A 15,263-nucleotide genomic window follows, 5' to 3' on the forward strand; every position below is an offset into this window, starting at 1 on the left:
GCTACTATCAATGATACACTCCTCAGTTCAAGCTTTGAGAGAGTGCTAGAGACTTGAAGCCACAGAACAACCAAGAGGATTGCAAATGGTTACAAGGAAAAAGAGAGAAGGAGAGGTGAAAGCAAATAAGCATTTATTTAGTTTGTACTTTGCTCTAGCATTTGCCAGACTGATGAAATAACCACATTGAATGCTGATGCTGAGCCAGATTCTACAGCTGATAGGCTCAGATCTCCATCAGAATTTTAACTCTTAGAATATTACCTGAAGTGAAACTAGATAGATAGCATCCACTCTAGGTTTCATTTTCCCTACAGAGATTGACTGGGATAGAATCTGAACATTTCAACAATGGTTTGCATGAAGAATACCAAGTTATAAATAAAATAAATAAATGAATAAATAAAAAAATATGGTATGCAGGGAACAGTCTCCTCCACCACCCTTGAAATCGGCACTTTCTTAATTGTCTTCTACTACAAATTATCAATGTGTCCCCTCAGGGGAGGGAATTTTCCATCCTGTTTAAAAGAAGCTGTAGTTAGACTGCTGCTGAAAACATTCTGTCTGAAACCACTGCACCTGAATAACTACAGACCCATTTCTAATCTTCCTTTTTTGAGGGCAAAGTATTGAGAAGACAGTTGCTCTCCAACTCCACATAATATTGGACGACACACATTTCCTTGACCTATTTCAAACCGGCTTCAGAGCAAGATATGGAGTTGAGATTGCCATGGTCACATTTGTGGATGATCTCTGTCTCAATACTGACAAGAGGAGTGTATCCCCCAGGACACTTAGATCCTTTGGGGGATGTTTACTCCAACCAGCTAAAACCCAAATTGCAACCGTCACTCAGAGGATCTAAGTGGAGGATCTAATGCAGTGGTTCTAAACCTGTGAGTCCCCAGGTGTTTTGGTCTACAACTTCCAGAAATCTCAGCCAGTTTACCAGCTGTTGCAATTTCTGGGTGTTGAAAGCCAAAACATCTGGGGACCCACAGGTTAAGAACCACTGACATAAGGGGAGGGATTTTATGGGAGCAGTGATCCTGTAGGTAACCTGGACCCAAACCAGATCAAAACCAGCACTTTATCCTTTTACCCGGAAACTAATTGGCCACCAGCGGAGTGACTTTAGTATAGGGGTGATATGCTATCTCCCAGATGCTCCAGTAACCAATCTTGCTGCCTTATTTTGAACTAATTGGAGTTTCCAAACTTGGTACAGAGGTAGCTCATTGAAGTTACCAGCCTGTGCATTATCCTCTTTAGGTTGTCCAGTTCTCAGAAGGGGCACAACTATTAATGTATTTGAAACTTTGCACTATGTGTTTTAATATATGTATTTTCAGTAATATGTTTTAATATATGTATGTAGTACTAATTTTATGTTGATGAGTTTTGACTGTGTTGTGCCCCACCTCAAGCTGTGAGGAGAGGGGGCTAAAACAACAACAACAAAAACAACAACAAAAACAACAACAACCACCCCTTCTGCCACTCTCTGCCTGCCAGCATTACTTTCCACGCCAACAAATGACACGGAGTAATACTGGCACCAGCCTGTCTCAATGAACATGTTTACAATATTTTTGTCTTCAGGGAGGCAAAGGTGCATATCTTCAGCATTTTCATTATGTGTTCAGACCTGCATTGATTCTTGTCGTCGATCCTTATCATTGTCATAACTCAGCCTCTGGAACCTTAAAGAATCAGATAGAGAGGAGTCGGATTGCTGAGAAAGTGTGGTTCAAATAAGGATGTCCTCTCTGAATCCAAGGAAGTTGCCTCAATGTTGTGGGATTTGTAGGCACCAGAATTCTTTGGCAGAGAATAGGGACTTTGTAAAATTACAAGTTTTATTATTCCATAGCACTGAGCTGTAGCCAATAAAGTGGTGTCAAAGTGCATTAATTCCGCAGCATAAATGTCCCCCCAGTTCTTAAGATGCCTAAATAAGCATGTAATGTTAATGGATTTTTATATAAGAACTTTGCATAATGGTTTACATGAGAACAGGCTACTGGGTTTATATTGTCATTATATTTTGGGGTATCCAAATCTTATAAGACTTGCAGAGGCAGCTTTGGTAGACTGGAATAAGCAGCATTTCGCAGTTCAACGAGACTCTTCCAAAACAGTGGCCCCACCTATATGGACACATATTGAAGTTTCATATTACAGTTTAACTGCATTGTTTGTATGGGTTCACACTGTCATATAATGTATTTCAATGCAGTTAAACTGCATTATGAAACCACATTATATGGCAGGGTAGATGTTGCCAGTGTCGCAGAAATCCCTCGACTTGCCCCAAAGCTGGATGTGTCTCTATCTGTATGTCTTAATAAGTAAATCTATTCAGGATTCCTTTACCCCAATGGCGTTTCTTCTTCCTCTTGGCTAAAACAGTTGCACTTTTGTTTGGGTTTTTCCTTTAATATCTTAAAACAGCTGTAATTATAGTGCATCCATTGACTTGGAGCAGCAGGCTCATTCAATGAGAAACCCCAGAGCCTTTAGCTAGGGATGATCTTTTGGCTTTTGAAGGACAGCTTTGCCCTTTGATCACTTTAAATAAAAGCCAAAATCAGCTCTTAGTATTTTTATTATTAAGTTGCAGCAGGAGAAAACAGCTAATGAAAACCTCAAAAGCACAGCATAAAAAGAGAAAAGAAAGGGGGGAGAGGAAAAATAGCTGCATTTTAAAGTAAGTAAGTAAGTAAATAAATAAATACATGTATATGTAATTTTATTTTTGTCATACAATTTTATATTAATCCACTTCTTTAGGAGCACTACTTAGGCTATATCTACACTGCAGAATAAATACAGTTTGATGCCACTTTGACTGCAATGGCTTAATGTTTATGATGGGAATTGGAGTTTTACAAGACCTTTCACCTTCTCTGCCAAGCTTGGCACCTGACCAAACTAAAATATTAGGATTGCACAGTATTAATCCATGATAGTTAAAGCAGTGCCAAACCGTGCTCATTCTACAGTGTGGTAGATGCTCCCAAGGATTGCTTTTAACCAAAATACATGTGCTTTTTTTTAAATGATAGCATTGAGCTGTAGCAGCTCAAATAGTATTAATCTGCACTAATTCTATAGTCTCAAGCAGGGGTTTTCAAACTTTTTCAGCTGGGGAGCCCTTTTGGAAGCTAAAGTTTCTCATGGAGCCCAAGAAATATTTATATTATATTATATTATTATATATAATGTATATATATCAGGTATGGACAAAATTTCTGACTGTACTGTTCCTGTATCCAGGTGTATACTAGAAGGTGCTAGAAAGAGAGGGATAGTCCATATTACGGGGGTGGAAGGTTCCTTTTATTCCCCCCACCCATGTTGCCCTTGTGGAAACAGTCCTTGTTTATGAAAGGGGAAGTGGGGAGGGGGGGGGGATAACCAGTGAAAATGGGGAAAATGGTTTTCCACCTTCAACCCCTCCCCCTAAAATGAATTATCCTTCTCTCTCTAGCGCCCCTTAGTGGCTTCCGCCCAGATAATGGACCAGTATCTTTTTGTCCAATATCAACTGAACAGTATTTCAGTGGAAGACCCCAGGAAGCATCCAGTCCAACCCCCTTCTGCCATGCAGGAAAAGCACAGTCAAAGCACCCCCTGAGCGATGGGAGGGAAATACTGTTTAATTATTTCTAGATGCCATTATGTCATGACAATTAAACCGGTGTCAAGCTCTAAGGTCCCATCTATACTGCCACATAATGCAGTTTCAGAATGCAGATTAATTGCACTGAACTGGATTATATAATAATAATAATAATAATAATAATAATAATAATAATAATAATAATAAACTTTATATCCTGCTCGATCTCCCCAAAGGAACTCAGGGCGGTTTACAACAAATATCGGTAAACATTCAATGCCGTAAAGAAACTGAACAAGGAATGTAGACTCGTATAATTTAGTAATATCAACACATAATTCATATATACAGGCAATCCCCAAGATACATACATCCGATTCACATAGGACTCCTTAGTTACAAATGGGGTGAGACAACTCCTCAGAAGGGAAATCCACTCCTGGAAGAGTTATCATGGGTAGTTCAGTGGGGTAATGATGTCCCCACTCAAGCTTTATCACCAATCCTTGTTTCCACAACAAGCCAACATTTTCAAAATCCAATTACCACACAGACTTAAAGTAAGGTGAAACCTTCTGAACAGGGCACAGACAGCAAAATAAACATAGCATAGGGAAGGGGTGTAAATCCTTCCCTATGCTAGCCAAAGCTCATATATATATATATATATATATATATATATATATATATATATATATGTGTGTGTGTGTGTGTGTGTGTGTGTGTGTGTGTGTGTGTGTGTGTGTACATACATACATTTAAAATATACCTGTTCTGACTTCCATACAAATTCAGCTTAATAACAAATCTACAAAACCTATCTTGTCTGTAATTTGGGGACTGCCTGTAATCTGAGTTATATGACTCACATTGACCATGTAACACTATGTACAGTAGAGTCTCATTTATTTATTTATGTATTTATGTATTTATGTATTTATTTATTTATTTGCAGTATTTATATTCTGCCCTTCTCACCCCGAAGGGGACTCAGGGCGGATCACATCTATATATATAAAAGTGATGGCATCAGGGCAGCGGACAAAACAATAAAACTACAGGCCCCCCAACCTCAAAATTTGACAACACAACCCATCATCCACAGCTCTAGGTTGATACAACAAAAAGAAAAGAAAAATAAAGTCCTAATTATAGGGAGATGAATAATTGTATTTATCCAATTGCTGCCACTTACAAGGCTAAGTTCCGCCCACTTGGTCTCCTAGCAACCTACTCAGCCCAGGGAACAGGCACAGTTAGACCTCAGGCCTCTTCCACAGATTATCTAATTTGCACTGGATTATATGGCAGTGTAGACTCAAGGCCCTTCCACACAGCTATATAACCCTTTTATAATCTTATATTATCTGCTTTGAACTGGATTATCTTGACTCCACACTACCATATAATCCACTTCAGTATGCAGTCGGACACAACTGAACTTAATGTCAGGAGAAAACCTTTACCCTTTACCTTAACTGCCACCAATTCCTCAATATTTTATTTCCCATACCACCATACTTTGCCACAGCAACGCGTGGCCGGGCACAGCTAGTTACACATATAAGGCAAACATTCAATGCCTTGACATAGAACAAAGACAAAGACAAACGTAGGCTCCGAGCTGGCCTCGAACTCATGACCTCTTGGTCAGAGTGATTGGTCTCAGCTGGCTGCAGCTGGCTGCTCACCAGCTTGCGCCACAGCCCGGGCTTATCCAACGTAAATGGGACGGCAGAACGTTGGATAAGCGAATATGTTGGATAATAAGGAGGGATTAAGGAAAAGCCTATTAAATATCAAATTAGGTTATGATTTTACAAATTAAGCACCAAAACATCATGTTATACAACAAATTTGACAGAAAAAGTAGTTCAATACGCAGTAATGATATGTAGTAATTACTGTATTTACGAATTTAGCACCAAATTATCACAATGTATTGAAAACACTAAGTACAAAAACATTGACTACTAAAAGTCAGACTGCGTTGGATAATCCAGAACATTGGATAAGCGAATGTTGGATAAGTGAGACTCTACTGTAACACCATTTTTGTTCCTGGGTTATAAATGTCATTTCCTAATTGCTTCTATCATAAAAACATGGGAAAGGTTTATTTAACTGCAAAAACTTTGTTTCTGTGGAAGGGTCATCCTGCAGCACATTTTGCTGGCTATGGGATAGAGACGGCATTGGTCGCCTTGGTGGATGATCTATGAAGAGAGCTAGATGGGGGAGTGTATCCCTGCTAGTTCTCCTGGACCTTTCAGTGGCTTTCAACCATGGTATCCTTCTGGGCCGTCTCTCTGGGATGGGGCTTGGGGGCACTGTTTTACAGTGGTTCTGGTCCTGCTTGGAGGGTCAGACCCAGAAGGTGGAGCTGGGGGACTCCTGTTTGACTCCCTAGCCGGTGGCCTGTGAGGTCCCTCCGGGATCCATTCTGTCCCCTATGCATTTAACATTTACAGGAAACCGCCAGGAGAAATCATCCTGAGTTTTGAAGTTCAGGGTCTGATTTATATGGATGACACCCAACTCTATTACTCCTTTCCACCGAATGCCAAGGATGCTGGCCTGCCTCTGAACCAGTGCCTGTCATCAGTGATGGACTGGATGAGGACTAACAAGTTGAAATTAAATTCAAACAAGACAGAGGTACTCCTGGAAGATGGATCAGGGTGTGGGATTACAACCTGTGTTGGATGGGGTCACACTCCCCCTAAAAACACAGGTCCGCAGTCTGGGGGTGATCTTGGACTCATCACTGACCCTGGAACCCCAGGTGTTGGTGGTGGCCAGGAGCATCTTAGCACAATTAAAACTTGTGTGACAGCTGCACCCATACCTTGAGATGCCAGATATGGCCATGGTAGTCCACGTCTAAGTCACATCCCATTTGGACTACTGCAACGCTCTCTACGTGGTGCTGCCTTTGAAGATAGTTTGGAAGCTTCAACTGGTTTGGAGATCAGCAGCCAGATTACTAACAGGAACCTCATACAGGGAGAGATCCACTCCCATGTTGCGGCAGCTCCACTGGCTGCCGGTCTGCTTCCGGACTAAATACAAAGTGCTGGTCATTAACTTTTAAGCCCTAAACGTATTGGGTCCAGGCTATTTGACCAATCACATCTCCTCTTACAAACCAGCTCGAGAATTGTGGTCGGCAGAGGAAGCCCTACTCTTGGTCCCACCACCATTCGAAGTACGGCTGGTGGTCCACACCTTAGTTACCTCCAGAATGGATTACTGCAACACACTCTACGTGGGGCTGCCCTTGAAGACGGCCCAGAAATTACAACTAGTCCAATGATCGGCAGCCAGACTGCTAACTGGAGCAACTTACAAGGAGCAGTCTACCCCTTGTTTAAGAAGCTCCATTGGCTGCCATTCACCTTCCGGTCCCAATTCAAGGTGCAGGTAATCACCTACAAAGCCCTGCACGGTTCGGGACCCGCCTACCTTCGTGACTGCCTTTCCCCCTATGAGCCCACACAATCTCTTCGATCTTCTGGGGAGGCTCTCCTATCGTTCCCTCCATTATCATAGGTTCGGTTGGTGGGAACGAGAGAGAGAGCCTTCTCTGTGGTGGCCCCTCGGCTCTGGAACTCCCTCCCCAGGGAGATTAGGCTGGCCCCCAACCCTGTCTGCTTTTATTAAACAACTTAAAACAGGGTTCTTTCAGTGTGCTTTCAGTTAAACAAGACACAACAGACCCCTAGACAACCATGCTGCTATTCTGCACTTTATCCCTTGTCCCACCCCATCCTACCCCTAAGGCCACCTTAGGAAACCTTGGGACACTCGGCCAGGCACTTTATCGAATAACCTAGTTATTACACACTTTGCTTTGACCCCCACTTTATTAGATGTGAAACTGATATTGTTTTATAACTTTTTTTCTTGCTTTATATATTTGTATAATTGTGCTTGAATTCGTTTTTGATTTTATACTGCTTTGTTATTTTATCGTTTTGTTTTATATTTTAATTTGTTTACGCTTTGTCTTTTCTGGGCTTGGCCCCATGTTAGCTGCCCCAAGTCCCTTCAGGAAGATGGTGGCGGGATACAAAAATAAAGTATTATTATTATTTATTATTAACGAGAGAGAGAGAGAGAGAGAGAGAGAGAGAGAGAGAGAGAGTCACCCCCCACCTCAGGAATTCCCTCCCTAAAGAAATAGCCCCCTCCCTCCTTGCCTTCAAAAAACAACTGAAGACCTACTTATGCTCACTAGCATACGGAGAGGAGGAGAGCTAGATATTAAGAGATCACTACTGACCTCAGGTTGAGAAGTATTGTTGTATTCCGGCTCTGTTAGTCCATGTTGGCCCAGCTGTCATCATTGGCCACACAATCAACCCATATGACCTTGTGAACTTTGGTTGGCTTCTGTAAATCAATGTTTAGGTTTTACATTATTACCTAATTTTGTTTGATTATGTTTTATTTAATTTACACCTCCACCTCTGAATCTATCATTTAATATTACAGCATTTTATTATCTACCTCATTAGGTTTTTAATTATACACTCCTCGCACTTTTGCCCAGTTCTCTTATTATTTTAATCACTGTTTTGCTTTTATATGGTGATTTTTATTTAATTACTGCATTATTGTTTAAAATGATGTTTTATTCTGTTTAAATTTTCTCGTTGATGATGCCTGTTTTGTATGTATTTTCTGTTTTATTGTGATTATCTGGGCTCAGCCCCATGTTAGTCGCCCTGAGTCCTGCAGGGAGATGGAGGTGGGGTATAAAAATAAAGTTATTAATAATAATAATAATAATAATAATAATAATAATTTAATGATGGTAGGTTCTAATGTTTTCATATGTGGATTAACAGCTGGAAAACTGGCTGGGATTTCTGGGAGTTTTAGGCCAAAACACCTGGGGACCCACAGGCTGAGAACCATTGCATTAAGGCATTGAATGTTTGCCTTTTTTGTATGTTGGAATCTGCCCTGAGTCCCTCTGGGGAGATAGACTGGAATATAAATAAAGATTATTTATTTATTTATTTTTTCAATGGGTATCCCATCCAGTCTCAACCAATTCAACCTGGTTTGTTGAATATCTTGTTGGTGGTCCCCTGACTTTGGGATGCCCTCCGAAGGGGGATTAGGTTAGCCCTCACTTTACAATCTTTCCATATACAATTGAAGACATGGAGTTTTTTTTAGCAAGCCTTTGACCATGTTTAGACCATGTGCAGTGGATTAAACCGCTGGGCTGCTGAACTTGCTGACTGGAAGATTGGCGGTTTCAATCCGGAGAGTGGAGTGCACTCCCGCTGTTAGCTCCAGCTTCTGCCAAACTAGAAGTTCGAAAACATGCAAATGTGAGTAGATCAATAGGTACCGCTTCTGCGGGAAGGTAATGCCGCTCCATGCAGTCAAGCTGGCCACATGACCTTGGAGGTGTCTATGGACAACTTCGGTTCTTCGTTTAGAAATGGAGATGAGCACCAACCCCCTGAGTCGGACACGACTAGACTTAATGTCAGGGGAAAACATTTACCTTTACTTTAGAACCATAATGGACATATTTGAGGACCTAGAGATTATTTCACCCTGCACGTATATGGAGCTCCCGGTGGCGGAATGGGTTAAATCCTTGTGCCGGCAGGACTGATGACTTAAGGGTTGCACTGCTGATCTGAAGGTTGCCGGTTCGAATCCAACCCGGGGACAGCGCGGATGAGCTCCCTCTCTATCGGCTCCAGCTCCATGCGGGGACATGAGAGAAGCTTCCCACAAGGATGGTAAAATCATCAAAACTTTCAGGCGTCCCTTGGGCAACGCCCTTGCAGACGGTCAATTCTCTCACAACGGAAGCGCCTTGCAGTTTCTCAAGTCGCTCCTGACAAGAAAACAAAACAACAGCATAGTTTGTGGCAGTCATGAAAATGAAGTTTCTGGAGCAGGCGTGGGCACACTTGGGTCCTCCAGGTGTTTTGGATTTCAAACGGAAATTGCGGGAGTTGAAGTCCAGAGCACTTGGAGAGCCCAAGTTTGCCCATGCCTGATGTAAATAGATAGGCTGAAAGGGAACTACACTTCCCGCCATGCCCCGGGCCTGTCCGCGCGGAAGAGAAGAGCGCGCGCGGCACTTTGTCCCTCGCGGGGCGCCGTAGCAGCAGCAGCAGCACCCAGCGGGGGCGGTTAGCTGTCAGGCGCTGACGGGGGACGGGCGCGCCCAGTTGGTCGCCGCTTCCCCGGCGGCGGCTGAGGCGTCGTTGTCGCCGCTGCTGCTACTGCCTGTGCAGAGCGGGGAGGGGTCTCTCTCTCCTTCTCTCGCTCTCTTTCTCCGGCCATGGACGAACAGGCGGGGCCCGGCGTCTTCTTCAGCAACAACAACAACAACAACGCGCTGCTCCTGCCGCCGCCGCCCGCTTCCTCCTCTCAGGCCGGGGCTGAGCCCGGGGAGGCGGCGGCGGCGGCAGCGGCGGCAGCGGCCGTAGCGGCGGCGGGTGGCGTCGCGGGGCCCCCCTCTTCCTCCTCTTCGTCGCCTTCTTCGGGAGCGGCGGTGCCGGCCTCTGCGGCGCGGGCTCAGTACAGCGTCCCCGGCATCCTCCACTTCCTGCAGCACGAATGGGGCCGCTTCGAGGCCGAGCGCGCCGAGTGGGAGGCCGAGCGGGCCGAGCTGCAGGTGCGTGTCCCTCCTCAGTAATGCAGGCATGGGCAAACTTGGGCCCTCCCTCCGGGTGCTTTGTACTTCAACTCCCACCATTCAGAACATCCTCAGGCCCTTTCCTTTCCCCCCTCAGCCGCTTAAGCGCCTGAGGCTATTCGGAATGGTGGGAGTTGAAGTCCAAAGCACCCGGAGGGAGGGCCCAAGTTTGCTCAGGGCCCCTCGCCTAAACTATTCTTCAGGGGAATTTAAGGTGCATTGAATCCCCCGTGCATGGAATCAAAGCCGTGGACTCCTGGGAGTTGTAGTTTGCCAGGTAACCTCCCCTCTTTTGGCAGAGAAGGCTAAAGGCCTAAAGGACAGCTCCCATGGTTCCTTACCACTGAGCCCTGGCAGTTCCAAGTTGTGTGTGGAAGGCTTTCAGGGCCGGAATCACTAAGTTGCTGTGAGTTATCCGAGCTGTATGGCCATGTTCCAGAAGCATTCTTTCCTGACGTTTCCCATGCATCAATGACAGGCATCCTCAGAGGTTGTGAGGTCTGTTGGAAACTAGGCAAGTGGAGTTCATATATCTGTGGAACATGGTTCCCATGGTTCTTTAGCACTGAGCCATGGCAGTTCAAGTCAGGGCCATAGCCAGAAAAAAAAATCGGTGTGTGTGTGTGGTTGAAACTTTTTTTGAGCGAATCCTGAAGAGTAGTTCCATAACGCAACATAATTTAGAAATCAGGCTACATTGATAAACTTCAGTGGACACTCAAGACAGATAAACTTCAGTGGACCCTCATGGGGATTTGGTCAATCAGTTAAAATTCATGAGTAAACTAGGTATTTTTAAAAAACCTGAAAAAATTCAGAAGGGGTTTGAACCCCTAACCCATCCCTACAGCTCTGGTTCAAGTGATGTTGTCGAAGGTTGTCATGACCGGAATCACCAGGGTGCTGTGAGTTATCCGTGCTGTATGGCCATGTTCCAGAAGCATTCTTTCCTGACGTTTCCCATGCATCAATGACAGGCATCCTCAGAGGTGGTGAGGTCTGTTGGAAACTAGGCAAGTGGGGTTTATATATCTGTGGAGTGTTAAGGGTGGGAGAAAGAACTCTAGACTGTTTGAGGAAAGTGTGAATGTTTCAATTGGTCACCTTGATTAGTATTGAATAGGCTTTCAGCTTCAAGGTCTGACTTCTTACTGCCTGGAGGACTCCACAGCAGAGCACTTGAACCAACCTGTGGCCAGAATTGGACACAGTATTCCAGATATGGTCTGACCAAGGCAGAATAGAGGGGTAGCCTGACTACGTGAAGTCAGACCTTGTGAAGTCTGACTTGATCACGGTGGTCCATGCCTTAGTTACCTCTAGACTGGACTACTGTAATGCGCTCTATGTGGGGCTTCCCTTGAAGACGGCCCGGAAATTACAATTGGTCCAACGCTCGGCTGCCAGATTAATAACGGGGGCAAGTTACAGGGAGAGATCCACTCCCTTGTTTAAGGAGCTCCACTGGCTGCCGTTCATCTTCCGGTCCCAATTCAAGGTTCAGACCATCATCTATAAAGCCCTAAACGGTTTGGGATCCACCTACCTCCGTGACCGTATCTCCCTTCATAAACCTGCCCGATCTTTACGATCATCCGGGGAGGCCCTTTTATCACCACTGTCTATATCCCAGGCCCGCCTTGTGAGTACAAGGGAGAGGGCCCTTTCTGCTGTGGCCCCCTGACTATGGAACTCACTGCCTACTGAAATCAGGCAAGCTCCCACTTTTAGGAAAGACCTGAAAACATGGCTCTTCCGCTGTGCTTTCGGTGAGTAATTTCTGTTATATATTTCTGTGTTACTCCCCCCCGAACATCTATCCTCTAAACTGCCCCACTCTCATATGTCCCTGTCCACATTGGAGTACCCCTCTGTCCCTCTCACTCCGGGTTTTATCTTTGTGTTCATGCGGCCTGCTCTTGTTTTACTGTTTCTTGATTTCTTGATGTGATGTCTATTATTATCTATTGTATTACTTTTAATTATGTTATGATATGCTGTTTTATATTTTATTATATTGTATTGCTTTGGGCATGGCCCCATGTTAGCCGCCCCGAGTCCCCGCTGGGGAGATGGTGGCGGGGTATAAATAAAGTTTTATTATTATTATTATTATTATAGCATAACTTCCCTGCATCTAGGGACACTATACAATTTATGCAGGCCAAAATCTGACTGTGGTTCTTTATTTACTGTCCTGATTTTAGAAGTTTTTTTAAATACTAGGAGCCAGATTTTGTTCCTTTTCATGGTTTCTTCCTTTCTTGGTTTCCTCCTTTCCTCTGGGTTGATCTTTGTTTTTTACTCTCATGGCCAAGAACAAGCCATGAGAGTAAAGAAAAAGATCCACCTAGAGGAAAAGTATTCTTACCATACATCAAGGGAACCACTCACCGCATAAGGAAGCTGATGAAGAAACACAACTACAAACTATCTACAGACCCACTAAGAAAATCCAACAAATGCTACGTTCAATGAAGGACAAGAGGGATCCTCTCACCTCTGCAGGAGTCTACCGTATACCATGCAGCTGTGGACAAATCTACATAGGGACCACCAAACACAGCATTGGCCAAACACGAATCAAGGAACATGAAAGGCACTGAAGACTAACTTAGTCAGGGAAGTTAGTCATAGCAGAGTATTTGATGAACCAATCTGGACACAGCATATTGCTTGTGAACACAGAAATGCTGGACCACTCTTAACAACCACCATGTCAGACTACACAGAGAAGCCATTGAAATCCACAGACGTGTGGACAATTTCAACATAAAGGAGAAAACCATGAAAATGAACAAAATCTGACTATCAGATATTTTTTTAAAAAACCCTAAAATCAGGACAGTAAATAAACACTCAGAAAACAGGAATTCCAGACATGAATAAATCAGAGCCAGCTAACACCTCTGAACAAAGGATTCCCCCAGGCAGGAAGCAGCCAGGCTTTGAAGCTGAAAGGCCATTCAATGCTAATCAAAGTGGTTAATTGCAACATTCACACTTGCATCCAACAGACAAGAGTTCTTTCTCCCACCCTGGACATTCAGCAGATATATAAACCTCACTTGCCTAGTTTCCGACAGACCTCACAACCTCTGAGGATGCCTGCCATAGATATGGGTGAAAGGTCAGGAGAGAAGGCTGACATTTCAGTGCTACAGTGATGTCTGAGTGCAATAATGAACAGTGCAACTAACAGTTGGAATGACTCTTGAAATATGCTTTCTGACTCTGTGATTTTAATGTAACTATTTTAAGTTATATGTTTTAATTACGTGATTATAAAGTATATGTTGTTTCATTTTTAATTGTAATCAAGATATCGAATTGTGTCTTTGCTGTGAGCCTCCTTCGGGGTGAGAAGGGCGGAATATAAATGTGGTAAATAAATAAATAAACTCTGGAACATCGCCATACAGCCTGGAAAACTGACAGCAACCCAGTGATTCCAGCCATGAAAGCCTTCGATAGCTTACCGGCTGTTAGGAATTGTGGGCGTTGGAAGTCCAAAACACCCAGAGAACAGACGTTTGTGCCCAAGATCCCTCCCTTAAACTATTATTCAGGGGAATCCAAGGTGCATGGAATCCTCTGTGCATGGAATCAAAGTTATGGAGAGTTGTAGTTTGCCGAGGTAATCGCCCTCTTTTGACAGAGGAGGCTTAACAGCCTCCTAAAAGGATAGCTCCCATGGTTTCTTAGCACTGAGCTGTAGCAGTTCAAGTGGTGTCCAACTGCACAGTGGAGATGCATCCCTCGCTCTCACCTCACCTCATCCATCTCTCCCCATCCTCATTCCCTTGCTAATGGTCTCGAAAGTTTTCTTTTGGAAGGAGGGGGATTCAGCCAGTCCTTATTCTTCTGCCAAACAACAGTTCTCATCTACATCTGCAGAGTGCTTCTCCTTTGAGTCCATTGGGGGAGGTGATTCATGTAGGCAGTTGTGGAAGGAGGACAAGAACAAGTGTACATCCGTATTGTGAAATGAATGCATTCTTTGGCAGAAAAGACTTAAGGCCTTGTAAAACTACACCTCCCAGGATTCCATAGCATTGAGCCATGTCAGTTCAGTCAATGACAAACTGCATTCATTCTGCCTTGTAGAGCCATCCAGGATTATGTCACTTTTATTACCAGAGACCAGAATAGAGAATCTGTCTGTGGGTTACTTTTAATCACAGGAGGATGAAGTTGGCATGTGATTGATGGGTGTATTTTTAGGGTGATTTTGCATTGGACTGTGGGCCATATGGGTTGTGATGTATTTTTTATTCCTGAGGAGAGTGTTTCGATGTGTGAAAGAGAAAAATGTTGGGCATTTATTTCCAAAGCCTGCCACATCAAATTACAGGAAAAGAAATTCAACCTAAGCATTAAGAAAAACACTCTGACTTTAAGATCTGTTCGCCATAGTGGAATATGCTGCCCTGGAGTGTGGTGGAGTTCTCCTCTGGAAGTCTTTAAGGAGAGGCTGCATGGCCGTCTGTCAGAAAGTCTTTGATTGTGTTTTCTTGCATGGCAGAATGAGGGTCAACTGGATGGCCCTTGTAGTCATTTCCTCATTTACAAGTCTTATGATTCCATAATTTGAAAGTCCTTTTTAATAGCCTTCAAATGTTACTCGGTAAAGGCTTTTTCCTTCCTGTTTTTCTGCTCTTACCCCCTATCTATTTACTAATAAGATTAAAAGAGCAGTCCTGGCCCATGGAGGTCTTTCAGAACCAAACCTTTAACCTAAAGTATAACAGCACATAGGATAAAGCTTTCCTTAAGGTTGGTATTGACTTACCTACATACACTTGTGAGAGCCAGTGTTCTGTACTGTAACTCTAGAGAATAGGATTTAAAACCCTTTTCACCCATGGAAACCACTGAATAAACTCGGGCATATCACACTTTCTCAGACTCAGAGGAAGGCAAAGGCAAACAAATCTTGCCAAGAAATAGATT

At 43.7% G+C, this 15,263-nt stretch overlaps 1 protein-coding gene across 3 annotated transcripts in view; it reads left to right on the forward strand.

Moving 5' to 3' along the window:
- The first annotated feature begins 9,761 nt into the window (after nucleotides 1-9,761).
- Nucleotides 9,762-15,263, forward strand: part of strn (striatin) — a 62,019-nt gene continuing 56,517 nt past the window's right edge. For 2 of the 3 annotated variants that reach the window (XM_008125572.3, XM_008125582.3), the window contains exon 1: nucleotides 9,762-10,289. In XM_008125572.3, the coding sequence (XP_008123779.2) occupies nucleotides 9,954-10,289 (336 nt within the window). In that variant the 5' untranslated portion in view covers nucleotides 9,762-9,953. The remainder of the gene's footprint in view (nucleotides 10,290-15,263) is intronic. The other variant, XM_008125576.3, reaches the window with a different exon arrangement.

The sequence above is a fragment of the Anolis carolinensis genome, chromosome 1, assembly GCF_035594765.1.
Source record: "Anolis carolinensis isolate JA03-04 chromosome 1, rAnoCar3.1.pri, whole genome shotgun sequence".
Classification (NCBI taxonomy): domain Eukaryota; kingdom Metazoa; phylum Chordata; class Lepidosauria; order Squamata; family Dactyloidae; genus Anolis; species Anolis carolinensis.